This window comes from Mus caroli, chromosome 13 (genome assembly GCF_900094665.2).
Source record: "Mus caroli chromosome 13, CAROLI_EIJ_v1.1, whole genome shotgun sequence".
NCBI lineage: Eukaryota > Metazoa > Chordata > Mammalia > Rodentia > Muridae > Mus > Mus caroli.
The window spans coordinates 85854388-85868840 of NC_034582.1; the positions used below are offsets into that span (position 1 = coordinate 85854388).

General features: G+C 42.3%; 1 protein-coding gene across 4 annotated transcripts in view; it reads right to left on the reverse strand.

Moving 5' to 3' along the window:
- Rasgrf2 (Ras protein specific guanine nucleotide releasing factor 2) overlaps nt 1–14453 on the reverse strand; it is a 224913-nt gene that overhangs the window by 179391 nt on the left and 31069 nt on the right. The window contains exon 1 of one of the 4 annotated variants that reach the window (XM_029468513.1): nt 6383–6429. The exons of the other annotated variants lie outside the window; for them this stretch is intronic. Within the exon in view, the coding sequence (XP_029324373.1) occupies nt 6383–6391 (9 nt within the window). The 5' untranslated portion in view covers nt 6392–6429. Of the gene's footprint in view, nt 1–6382; nt 6430–14453 lie in introns of those variants that run through there. 4 annotated transcript variants of the gene reach the window in all.

A 14453-nucleotide genomic window follows, 5' to 3' on the forward strand; every position in this document is an offset into this window, starting at 1 on the left:
GTAGGGGAGTGGGTGGGGGAGGATATGGGAGACTTTTGGGAAAGCATTGGAAATGTAAATGAAGAGAATACCTAATTTAAAAAAAAGAATTCCCTATCTCTTGCTTTTGTCTCCTAACTGCTGGGGTTACAGGTGTGCATGACACCATGACATCTCCAAATGAAAAGTTTTAATCTTAAAAACAGAACATCTAAGGTGGGAATCTACCTGAAGCACTATCACAGCTCAGAAAGTTTTTCTAAGGGAAAGAATAAATGAAGCAACCCTGCTACAGGAAACCCATTTAATCAGGTTCTGGCAGGCTTGGTCCACAGCAAGGCTCTGTCTGCATGGACATTGTGGATATTAGTCTGCACACTTCACGGTGCTTTTGGCTAGAACATTCCTTGTAAGAAGAAATCTGTCAAAAGTCTCATAGTCTATTGTAGCCTCATCAGTGTTTAAAAGTCCAAAGTTCAAAGTCTCTTCTGAGGTTTATACAGTCTCTTAATGTAACCCCTACAAAATAAAATAAAGTAAAATAAAACAGAGCACACACTTCCAACATATCATGGCACAGGATACACATTACCATTCCAAAACAGGAAAGAGAGCACAATGAGGAGATACTGGACCAAAAGAAGATGGAAAAACAGCTGGGCAAATTCCAAACTCTGCATCTCCATGTCTGATGCCAAGCACTCTTCAGATCTCCAACTCATTTCATCTTTGTTGACTCAATCCACTTCTTTCTCATGGGCTATTTTCACTCCCTGTTAGCAGCTTTCCTTGGCAAGCATTCCAGGACTCTGGATCTCTAACATCTTAGGATATCCAAGACAACTTCAACTTCACAGCTTCTTGTTCCAATATCTGGGATTCACACATGATCTTCTGGGCTCCTCCAAAGGGCTTGGGTCACTTCTCCAGCTCTGCCTTCTGTAGCATTCCAGGCTCTGGTTAACTCCACTACTGCTGCTTTTCTTGGTGGTCATCTCATGGTACTGGCATCTCCAATATGATGTGTTCTCCTGCTGCAACTAGGCTTCACCAACAGCCTCTCATAGGTTCTCTTCATGGTGCCAAGCCTCAACTTCTTTCCATGGCCCCTTCAGTCCTGGGCCTTCAACTTCCACTGAGGTTGCATCAATGGCTTTTCCTGACCTCATAGTGCTAAGCCTCAGCTGCTCTTCATGACCTCCTCATGCCTTCAAAACCAGTACCACCTGAGTGATTCTTACACATTACCAAATCCAGTCGCCAGGATAATCTATGGAACACAGTTTCTTTGTGCTTTCAGAAAACACCTCCCAGAAGATTTACCTCAGTGATGCATGTCTCTTCTTAATCACAGCTAATTCATATGTCTAGCTAATGAGCATCAATTGTCCCAGTAATCTCTTCTATTCTTGACTCTAAAGCCACAGCCACATGGCCAAAGCTGCCAAGTTCCACTCCTTGCAGGAGCTGGAATATAGTCCCCTTGTTCTATTATATCTTCACCAGCTTTCTGTTTTCAATGGTTTCCTTTACTGCTTAAGCTTGGCTGTCCTGGAACTTACTTTGTAGACTGATCTTGAACTCAGAGATCTGCATGGCTCTGTCTCCTGAGTGCTAGTCTTAAAGATGTGTACCACCATGACAGGATCTAAGTTTTTTCTTTACCTAGAATTTGCTCTGTTCCAGGCTTGCCTTGAAGTCAGAGATATGCTTGCCTATGTCTCCTGGGATTAAAGGCATATGCCACCATGCCTAGATCTAAGCTTTGTTTTAAAATTCCTTTTCACAAGATCTTTATAGTTCTGGATTTTAGTTTATTCTGGATATAGTCAAGTTGATAACCAAAAATAGCCATCACAATTTGTCAATTTGACAAAAAATCCTATCTCTTTATGTTCAAATGAAAACTATAACCTAACATGATATAACTATCCCTCATATAACTACAAACACATAAACAATAAGTTTATCTAGGTGAGATCCTGACCCCAGTGTATAATTCTCTTAATTCCAAGTAATATTCTTAAATAGAGAATGTAGCTCCATTCCTCTTTCTGGTGACCTTTCAACACTTGAACCATGCATTTTGTATTTTTCCTTTTTTAGTTTACTGCATCTGATCAAAAGGCTCTTCATAGTATTGCAAACTTTATATACCCCAGAACAGGGGAATGCCAGGGCCAAGAAGCCGGAGTGGGTGGGTAGGGGAGCAGGGCAGAGGGAGGGTATAGGGTACTTTCAGGATAGCATTTGAAATATATGTAAAGAAAATATCTAATAAAAATAAATAAATAAAAAGAAAAAAGCTAAAAAAAAAAAGGAGTTAACTACAGGATAGAGTCTATGCTAGTCTAGTTTGAGGTTTCCTTTGTCAATGAAACTATTCTAAATCTCTTTACCTTATCCATAGGCAGATTTTTCAGACAAGGACAAAAATCAGCCACATTCTTCACCAAAATATCACAAGAACAGTCTCCAGGCCACATACAAAAATTCTTCTTCTCTCAATTCTAAGAGTTAAGCTAAGAGTTCTACGTCTTGATCCACAGGCAACCATGAGACTAATACTTCATACCTGGTGGAGCTTGAGCATGGAGACCTCAAGCCCAACCCACCATAGTGACACACTTCCTCCAGCATGGCTACACCTTCTAATAGGGCTACCCCCTATGACCAAGCATTAAAACACAAAAAAGTATATGGGGAACAAACCTATGCAAACCACCAAACACACACACAAAATATCAAATATATATTGAAGGAAGAAATATGAAACAACCACACAACCAGGAAGCCCCTTCCTAGAGAAGCATGCATTCATATGCTCAGAGCATGAGTTAGAATTTTCGCTGATGCGGTATCTTCACAGCAAACAAATTAACAAACAAACAAAAAGCAACAACCTTGGCGAGGGATAAGCTTGGGGATAGAGTGCTTGCCTGGCATGAACAAGGCCCTGGATTTGATCCCCAACACCAAATGAATTTTTAAAAAGACTCTTAGCTGACACAACAGCTTGTGTCTTTAGTTCTGAATACTCAGAAGGCTTAAACCAGGCTCAAGATAAAGGCTGCCCTGGACAACATAATAAGAATGCTATCTCAGAGAGTGGAGGGGGGACAAGAGGGAGGAAGACCACCATCTATATATATACCTGCCAGTAAATAATGACTACATAAAGGTATAGTTGCGTTAGTTAACAAGTAAGTAGCTTAAAAGAACAAATAAAGACTGCATGTACTGATATAAAGAGGGCAGATGAGCCAAGTGTGCATGAGAATATGATATTTATGCAAAAGCAGTAATAAAAAAATGTGGGAAGGAAACAGTCCAAGTTGTTAACGGTAGTTACTCTTGGGAATTTTGTCTTCTTATTTGTGTGTTTTATGGAGTTTTCAAAGTAGTCATAACAGATATGTGCACTTTAAAGACATAAATATTGACAGGTTTATGTGTAGAAAAGTTGTTTAAAGCACACAGAGCATTCTAGACATTTTCCTGCTAGGAACAAACAAATGTGAGTCTGTAGCATAGCAATTTGAAAGAGAGTTATTTGGGTATGCACTTACTTATAAATACAAAAATATGCTACACTGACAGGCACATCTATGTATAAAAAATGGCATGGGAGACATCTGGTGGGTGAGCCAGATACCTAGAAGCATTGGAGCAGGATTAGAGAGGGAACTTCCATGGGGCACACAATTACTAATGTGCCTGTGGGCCTTTAATGCTCTAAGAAGATGGTTAGTACAAAAACTACACTTATCTCATTTTTTGGTAGCAAAGCTTATGACTGTCAGACATTTAAAAGAAGTGGCAGTCTTAAGTCACAAAAATAATAATGGTAAAGACTATAAAACATCAAGAATGGGGAAAGAATCAACACAGCACATGCATATTGTTTTCTCCAAAAATCGTCCAAAACTTAGGCTCTTCTCAAACTCTCCAGGACACTGTGTCTTTAATTTTGTGTAAGCCATCCTCTTGGTTATCTTTGAAGAATATACAGCAGACAGTTCAGTTTTGTGTCATGCTCTCGAATTTTCTCCCATTGTAAAGTACAAGCCAGATACCAAGGTTCTTGAATCCCATCTAATGAGTGCTAAGTTATCTCTTATGACAAAGTTTATGGTTGCTGGTTCTTTTTGTCCATAAAAAATAATATATACATATAGAAATATAGAAAATATGGAGATACAAAATCAAAGGGGAATTCTTAGTTCCTCTTTTTATTTTTTCTTTAAGACAAAGTCTCTTTATATAGTCCTGGTAATCCTGGAACTCACTGTATAGATCAGTCTGGCCTTGAACTCACAGAGATCCACCTGCCTCTGCCTCCCATGTCCCACCATGCCCAGCTTACAAAGGGGGACATTTATTTATTTATAGTCTCACCACCATCCAAAGAATGCTCCCTTATTTCTCTCTCTCTCCCTCTCCTTTCCTTCTCCCTCTCCCCCCCCCTCTCTCTGTCTGTCTCTCTATCTCTCTATGTGTGTGTCTCTCTCCTTTCCTCTCCTTTCCTCCCTTCCCCTATCCTCCCCTTTCCCTTCCCAGCCCTCCCTTTCCGATATCATGTGACCAAGCTGAGCTCCTACCTCTTCCTCACAAGTGCTAGGATTATAGACGGTGCTATCATAAACTGCAGGAAAACACTGTTAAATGTAGATGTGTGTCGTTTCAGTAGATTTTCTAGAACCATGTGAGGCTGAAGTTATATTACATATGCACCATCATTCCAGCACTTCTCACACTGTAGCTTATGTGTTAAAACATGGAACAAGGGCTAGCCAATGCCCCTCAGTGGTGGAACACTTGCCTGGCATGTGCAGGCCTTGAGCTACATCAGTGTAGTGATGTAAGAGGTGGGGGAGCCTAGAAGGTAAATGAGGGAGAAAGTGAAGCAGAGAAGAAGTAGAAGAGGAATCCATTAAATGTGTACCAGGCTTTCTACAAGTGTCATACTGTCATGCTTCGTGCACACAATCACTCCTTGTAACATCTCAGTACATTGAACTTCTGTCTGGATTTTGGGCTACTCCACCAGTGAACATAAATAGTCTGTTATTTCTTAGCTTGTGTTTAGGCTTTCTTTAGAGATCTGTTCACCTTGTGTTGGTCACAGTGATATGAGCATGGAAGGTAGGTATGAGAAGCATGGCAAGTGTGAAGCAGAGATCCGATGCTAGAGATGTTAGGATCCAGAAACCTTTGGAACCCAATGTTATCACCATGCAGGAGTTTTTCACATTCCAGCCTCTCTCCTTGACTCAGTGCCAACCCCCAGAATGAGGAGCTACATCTGAAATGCTCTCCCCGAGTCTTCTGATTTCACCGGGTCATTGCCACTGTGTATGGAATTACTGCCTTCCAGAAAACATGTGATCAACCTTGTCCTGATCACACCCCCAATAACCCAGCATGGGTAGCTGTTTTCATGGAAGGGCAAGCTGGTCCACCCAGGTTCAAGTTCCCCCACAATGCCCCATCTTAGTTTAAACATCCTTACTTTTTAATTTTTCAGCACTTCATTTTTCTCATCTGAAAACCCATCTCTTACGCCTGCCTCACAGACTTATTATTTGGGTTCAATGGTTCCTTACATGTAACAGTTTATGATCATGGAGCTATTGTCACTAGCCGACTGCTTTATTTACTGAAGCTGCTCCAGACGTTCAGACAGATTCAAGATAGATCAGAACTTTATGGTGATTTGAATGAGAATATGCCCCTTAGCTCGCATACTAAAATATTCGGCCACCAGTTAGTAGAACTGTTTAGGAAGGATTGGGACGTGTGGCCTTGTTAGAGAAAGTATGTCACTAGGTGCTGGTGATGAGCTTTCAAATGCACATGCTATCCCCAATTAACTAATTGTCTGTCTGTCTGTCCTTCTGTCTATCTCTCTATCTCTGCCTTACAATTATTGTCTCAACACATAAACTGTCAGTTAGTACTCCAATGCCATGTCTGCCTACCTCCTTGCCTGCCTGCCTTCTGCCATAGTCTTTGCCATGGGGGTCATGGAATCACCCTCTGAAGCTGTAAGCAAACCCCCAGTTAAACATGTCTTTTATAAGTTGCCTTGGTCAGAATGTTCTGGCCTAGCAATTGGAAAGTATCTAAGACAAAGTCCTCTTTCAATGTCAAACTCAGCCCACATTGCTTTGCATAATTGCAGGATCAGGTGTTTGGGCTTAAGACTTGTTACTTGCTCACCATTTGGCTGGTCCACTGTCTAGAGTACTAAGGAAAGCAAGGACTCAAACCAGAACCCCAAAATAGGAATATAAATTTGCCTCAATTTATTTATCACAGAGTTGCAGAAATTACCAGAAAACGAGATACACTGGGAACTAGAGGGATGTCTCTATCACATCTGAGTCCAGATCTCCATCACCTGAGTCATGGGAATGGCAGGGTGCTCTTGTAATCCCAGCACTGAGTAGGCAGACACAGAGGGTCCTTAGACTCCCTAGAGAGCCAGTCCAGCTGAACAGGTCAGTGATCGCCCCTGTCTCAAAAGATAACATAGAGTAAAGACACTCAACTTTGACCTCTACCTTCTACATGCACACTCATGATCACATGCACCTGTACATACAAAGCACACCTACATACACATGTACAGAAATATATACACACAATAAAAATTAAAAGCAATACAAAATACATTTATTCTGTAGACAATACGATTTAACACACTCCTTGAGTTGGAATCATGGCTAATAATACAAGCTGCATTGAATGACAATTAATCTGGTAGCCATATAGAACCTCCTATGGGAATCCTCTACACCTTTTGAAACCAGGTGTTTTTAAGGAAAAAATAATATCTCATATTCTATATCAGTGGGGACTTTCTTTTCATATTTTCTAGCCGGAATTTTAAGGACTTTGCATACTGGAAAAAAAAGTCACCAAAAGAAGACTTGAGACATTTAGCTCTTTAGGCTCAAAGCTTGTAGAACCTGGGTGAATAAGTTCTGGACTGCATTGGTTAAATAAACCCCAAGTGACATCCAATGTAACTACAATGACCACTGTGAGGGGTGAGCTTGATAGAAATTGTTGTTTAAAGAATTGTACAAAATGAGAAAAAGTATAGAGACTACATGGGCTGCTAAAGGAAATAATGACACCAGGAAGCTGGTGGCGTAGTTCTGGAAGGCTTTCGACACCACAGGGAGGAGGCTCAGCGGGAACCTGGCCTTTCAAGAAGCAGAGCTCTTTGCTAGGACTGAAGAACCTCTTCACTGTACACACAGGGTCTCTCAGCAAACCGAAACAACGGCTGTAAACTCCAAACCTGGAAGAACTTGAAAGCCACTGAGTAGGCAAAGGAACTCGAGGTATTCTTTCCTCCAACACAAGAGAGAATCCAGGCTGGCCTTGAACTCAGAAATCCACCTGCCTCTGCCTCCTGAGTGCTGGGATTAAAGGCATGAGCCACCACTGCCCAGCTACATCAGAAACTTTTTAAGCAATGTTAGGCATTCTGATGGCTGTTAAGTCAGCCAACTCCGAGGAGAAATAGAATCACTGATCTTGTGTAGGAAACCACTGGATTTTTAAATTACCTACATCTCATCTGTCTATTATGTACAAATCTCCCCCACTGACTTCTCTCAACTGTAGCATCTAAAAACACCTTCAATACTGTCATGATCTTCCCATGGGCATTTAAACTGAAAGCCTTTCCACTCTTAGCACCACAGGAAGCACATCAATGCAGTCAACAGGAGCCCAAGGAGTGAGCAGACAGGACACCAGAAGGAAGCTGGACAGGGGTGAGACACAGCTCAGTAAACCATGAAGCAGCCAAAAGCAGGACAATGGGATAGACATAGGCCAAAGTATTAAAGTAGCTGTTTTCACAGAGCACCAATGGTGATCTTCATCCAACTTGTCAGGGTTGTAAAATACACAAAATTTAACTAATATAAGTAAATATTAAAGTTCAAGTTGTTTTCAAACTGGAAAAACAGCCCCAGAAGCAGGGACTCCAGCGGGGCGGGGCTCTGTTGTGAGGCCTTTGGGGAAATGTTTCCTTTCAAATCTTAAAAGACTTTGGTTACTACTCAGGAAAATTTTATTTGGAAAGGACTGGCAAGATGGCCTGATAAAAGCCATTTCATTTTACAGATGAGAAAGCAAAGTGAATTTCCTTCACGTTTAATCAAGCAGACCCAGTCCTCTAGCCATGATTTCTGTCTCCAGGAAGAAAGCCTGTGTGACCAGGGAAAATAAAACCTACTGCAAAATATGAAGTCTCCACTGCTGGGCAGGGACCAACAGGAATAAAATACGTGTCCGTGAAAAGAAAAGTACACGAGAAAAGAAGCATTATTGGCAGCGACCAAAAGAATGGAAACAACCCAAACATCCTCAACTAAGATATACAAACAAAATCCGGTATATCCATACAGTGGAGTATTACCTGGGCATAAAAAAGAACAAAGCAATGACTCATGTGATTATATGAATGGGTCTTAAAAACAAAAACACTGTGCAAGATGTAACAGATGTGTAGCTTGGTCTTTATGCGGGTCCCCCAACAACTGCAGCGGGGGCTGGTCCTGAATCTGTTGCCTGCCTGATCCAACGTTCCCCATGCTATCTTGTCTGACCTTCACGGGTGAGGATGCTCCCAGACCTGCAGTGACTTGATGTGTGTAGTGGGGGGAGTAGTGTAGGGAGTGAGGAGAGAGGAATAGGGGGAGAATTTGCATCAAGGGGTACTAGGAGGAGAGAGAGGCTAATATTGGGGTGTACTATGAATAAATAAATAAACTTTAAAAAACTAAAAACAAACAAGAACAAGCACTGTTCAGAGTGGAAGAAGTCACTGACAAAGAACCACATTCTTTATGAGCACATTTTTATGGAATAGGGAAATCTATGGGGACAGTGTCACTTTGTGGTTGCTTGGGACTGGAGGAAGATTCAGGGGAAAGGAGGAAAGGGGGCGGTGAGAAAGAGTTTCTTCCCCAGGAGAACGGAAATGTTCTGTCCACTGCACTAGTGAAAGTTGCTGACGTGAAGCCATCGGCAGGCAGCACACTTGGTTCTGAGAAGGACGGCACACTGGTGACATCCTCAGAGAAGGCAGTGAGCTGTGTGACTCACAGCTTCTTGCAGGGCAGGACATCCACTGTGATGCTGTTCCTGCTGTGCTCTGTTCAGCTGTGGCACCCTGGCATGAGGCCTCCTGCTCCTCTGTCAGGATGGGAAATTCTCTAGAGCTATTTCCACTGATGAAACGACCAGCTTAACCGGCCAGCTGTGTGCGTCTCCTGAGCTGAGCCAAGCCTGTTTGGTTGCGATTGTCTCGACCTTTCACAAACAAATGTGATATCATGCTGTAAAAACTGAATCTGTTTTGACAGGTTTGAGCAGTTAGTTGGGTGTCTGGTGATTGACACTCGCAGGCCAAGTTGTGGTGATGTTGCTATTTCCTGTGCAGCCACTGACCTCCTAATACCACAGCCTTCAAGAAGCCACAGAAATGCACAGGTCAACACACAGAACTCTGTTTGACATGGTCAGCCCCTGCCCAGAAACAAGAAGAGGAGCAGGTGGTGAGCCACACTGTCCTCTTTCAGTCTGGATGACACCCGTTAAGACCTGCACCCAAATAAGCCACTGGCTGTTATTTTTTCCCAGTTGAATGACAGGAAACAGCTCACTGTGTTTAAAGTTCAGGAGCAAATGAGGGTTTTACTCTGGAGACAAGCTTCAAATCATTCCAGAAAACATTAACTGTTCTTGGGTTGTCATCAGATGTGGCTGCCAACAGAGGCAAAAATGCAAGGAACAGAAGCCAACTCCCAGTTCACACTTGACTAACAGCTCCCCGATCAGGAGACAGGAATCGTGTAGAATGCCCAATGCTCCTGTTGGCAGCACAGATATAAGCTAAATGATCACCCATCTAGGCGAAGGCCAAAGGGTGATGTACAGGGCTCTGGTCAATGGTGGACACAAGGTATGAATCCTCGTACGCTGAGTCCATCAGTCAGCAGGAGATATCCAGGTTCCTTTGCCGTAAACTAATACAGGAGAAGTGGGCATTCTGTTCCTTAGTGTCTGTACTTCAGTCTCTGCCTGAACATGTATCATAGATCCTAATTTATGTATGTATTTATTTAATTTTTAAAACAGGTCCTCACTGCAAAGCCAAGGCAGCTGTTGAACTTATATAGATAGAGTTTGGGCTAGCCTCAAACATTCTAGGTAGCTTAAGCTGGCCTTGAATTTATAATTCTTCACTCTCAGCTTTATTTTTTTTTTTAGTTTTAATTCCTTAATTTTTTCATTTTATAAAGAAAGCTTAAAATCCAACTTATTTTTATTAAAAACTAATTGTATACATGTTATTAAAAACATGCGATGTTATAGCTACTGTCTTGCCATATAATCTCACTCACTTCAACCAAGTTTCTGACAGCCAAGCAAGCAAGTTCAAGGGACCCTAAGTGCCAGTTCCATCTGACTTGAAGACACCCTCTAAGGCTTTTATTTTTCTGTGAGCAGCCTCTAACCAGTTCTATCCTTCTCCTGGCAAATCTACCTCTATAACTGAAGTATGGTGTTTTCAACTTATTTTCAGAGGATGATAATCCTATTATTACTATTCTATTTCATTCTGTATAATGAGCTAATATCTTACAGTATTCAGCAAAGTGACAGCTAATTACAAGAGTCCCAGAGCTGCACAGTGCACACTTTAACTCACAGGCCTTAGATGTCCGGTGAGTGCAAACACAATTTCATATCTAGATGCAGTGAAGATTTTTAAAACTTCTTCCAAAGATACAAGTTTCCTCATTAGTAATAGAAAGTTTAACATGTGTGGTCACTCATTTACAGCGACAAAAATCACATCTTCACAGCCACAGAAAATACGGAGTGGATCCATGGCTCAGCTACTGTCCAGAGGTTCCATGTCTAACCCTTACTTAAGGCTCGCTCCCTGTCCTTCATCCCTGATGTTAAAGCAAGCAGCAGAAGAGTGGACTTTTCACACACAACTACCTAGCTCGACATATACTCTGATCAGAACCGCACTCAGCTAAAATTCCAGATCACAAATGCAAGAGAGAAAAATAAATTAGCACAGAGGGAAGAAGAGGGACCCTGGAAATACATGAGGCTGACAGGTCCTCTCACTACTCTTCCTATCCATGGGATTGATGTTAAATGCTAACACTGCCTCTATTACTTCCTAAAGCATAATGAGGCTATTAGAAAAGCTGTTCTTCATTTCTCAAAGAATGGAGGTTTTCCTTTCTGGGGCGGGTGGTCTTAACTAAGCAGTAGTTAAGAACAAGAGGCTCTGGTGTGCTGCCGCACCACGCATTTGCAAAAGACTAGAACAGCTTTTTACATTTTTGCCACACAGAACTAAAGTTTGAGGACATAAACAAATCTAACCCACTTCAAACACTGTATCTTGCATACATGTATCAGAATGTCACATGAAGTCTCACTAAGGTGTAGAGTTTGGAGGTTTGACATCCATTTAAACATACGTTTGAAAAGCTAATTTTGAAAACTGAGTTCTCACTACATAGCCTAGGCAGCTGTTGAATTTGTGTGGAGCCAGAGCTAGCCTCACACATGATTTTTCCACTAAATGTGTATAGATAGCATTTTACCAACTTGATTACTAACTCAAAGCCATTTGCTAAAATATCAATACAGTGAAAAGCCAAATAATCTTACCAATAGCTGTCTCTCTTTGTAGAAAAAATTGACCTCTAAGAATACATTTACAATCAGTATTCATGAAGAGTTCCCCACATTTTCCCAAACCTACCAATTCTGCTACCCTTCAAGACGATGCAGATGACAAAGTCTTTGTTTAAAGCAGTAACTAAGGTGAAACCCTGAGTTCCCTTCTATACAACAGAGATTTCCAAGTGTCTCCATATTGCAGAAACTATGCAAAGGTATATTCAGAATAGATGAGAACCATTCCCTCTCGTCCTTCAAGAGATTTTAAATTCTTCAGCATCACTGGCAAGAAAGCCACCAGTGGGCACAAACCAAGGTAGGACTCAACTTTCACAAGAAAATGCTATGGTCTTTCAAATGAGACAACTGCTGGGTGTGTAATGTACAGGGAGTGAGCGTGTTGGGCATCAGGCATCCATGCCATGCCTTTCCAGTGAGCAAAGGGTGTTCCGGGGGGACAGAACCCTTGCCTGGTGATGTTGAGAGCCCTCATGATGGTCTTAAGAGGAGTACAATGAGGTCTGAGGGACATAAAATGACAGTGACAACTGCAATGGGTAAAAGTGATCAAGAGCTGGGCTTCGAGGGAATATTTTACAGAGAAGCAAGTGATCTCCTCAGAGTGTGGGTCCTTTGGGAACACAAGCCTGGTCAAGAACCCAAACCAAAGCTACCTAGGAAAGATGCCCAGCCTGGGCAAGGAACTCGCTGTTCAAATCCACCATTACCTAGGTAGGTAGTGTGTTATCCTTGATCAAAATCATCCTTGAGCACAGGCACATAATTAAGACTATAAATCTAATAAAAAGATTGCTGCCAGGAGCCTAGTGTCTGCAAAGCAATTGCGTCTCCCAGGAGGAAATATGTACTGACAACAGAGGAGGGCAAGCAAGCATGGAGGACACAGATTTCATCTTAATCACCTTCGATCTGTGCTTCTTAACACTCTTACTGAGTCTGTGTGCATGCTGCGTCTGAGAGATATCCCTTGTCTGTTTACACAGTGACTGGGAAAATGTTTAAATATAATTGCCTTAGCATCCTCGGGCATGTAACTCTGACTGTGCAAACTTCACCTCTGTGACTCAAGGGTTCTGAGGAGGTGGCTCCAGGAGGGAGCCAACACGTCCCCTCGCAAATCTTGCTCTTTTGTTGAGGAGCAGGGTAGAAAGAGATTTCTTTTGCTAAAAAGTACCTAGCATCTAGAGGTGTCCATTCTACAACCAAAGCCATCCACAGATCATCCATTTTTCTCTACATCTAAACACTATGTCAGAGCTGTGATGCACAGCACTGATGCTTCAACCTTTGTTACCCAAAAGAAACAGACAGAAAAACCTAAAGCCATTGTAAGTATCCTGGTGTGAGAACCTTGTTTGCTAACATTGTTTTTAAATAATTTGTGGGAAAAGCTAGATGCCTTTTCCAAAAGGGAAGAGAGAGTTAACTGAAATCCACTCTCAGATGGGAATTTAAAAAAAAAAAAAAAAGCATCCCTGCCATCTCATCTGCTGACCAGGTGGAGTTCTTACACAGCAGCTCAGCTCTCCAAAAGCAAGTCACCTAAGCCCAGGTATGAGATCAGGAAGCCCCTGGGACACAGTTCCTCTAGACCCAGCTGCTGCCATCCAGACAGCACAGGACAGAGAAGAGCCATCTCTAGTCTGTCCCTTCTGGAATTCCCGCCTCAGCAAATAAAAACGATCCATGTTTAGTGCTGAGATTTACTTACAGGGAAGGCTTGGTCAGTTGGTTAGAAGTGTGCTATAAAGCAGCTTCTCTCTGCTTTCCCCAGTCCAGACCCAGGAGCTTCTGCCAGTGATCAGAGACTCAATAAAAAATAAATCAAACCGCAAGCATAGTAGGATCCTTGTGAAAGAAACTGGCTAGGAAAATGGACACCACTGAGGAGGGTACGCAGGTGCCTCAGAAGGAAAACTGGTTACCGGCTTGACTTTCGGGAATGACTATGCAGTTTTATGGATTGTGGGTAGAGAGTAAAAGTTTTCCTAACTGGTACACATGTAGACTATTGTATATGACCCCTTGGGGGTTGCAGTCAGGAGATGAGGGAGAGGAAAGGATGCAGGTGTGAAAGGCATCTTTCCAGATCTGCTCCTTAGGAGGGCCAGATGCTCTCCACGGCTTTAGCCACCGTCCCCTAAAGTTAAAGTCTTTCATTTGTATTACCATACTTCCTCTCACTTCACATGGGTATAGATGGTGGTGACACATGCTCTAGCCCTGGACCCTGTACTGTGCCCTGCTGGTTACCAGAGCCCCAGAGGTCTAACTTACTTTAACAGTTTTCTTGTCTCTTTTTATTTATATGTATATGTGTGTAAACACACACACGTGTATGTACACGGAGGCCAAATGCTTTCTTGATTGCTTTCCACCTTACCCATTGAAGCCGGGGCTTTCATTTGAATCCAAAGCACAGCTGTTCATCGATACTAACTAGGAGCTTGCTTCTGGAACCCCCTGTCTCTGCCTCACTTCCCATGAAGCCTTTATCTGGGTGCTTGAGATCTAAACTCCAGTCCCCATATTTATACAACAAGCACCCTACCCATTGAGCCATCATCCCAGCCTTCTACCCTTACCTTTTCTCCATTGCAGTCTTCATTCGGCAAGATCCTGTTGACTACAGAACATTTTATCAAGAAAAAAACTTCTTTAGTCTCTACAGGTCAGAGTGGGGACCACGGGGGCAGACGGCTTCTGGGACA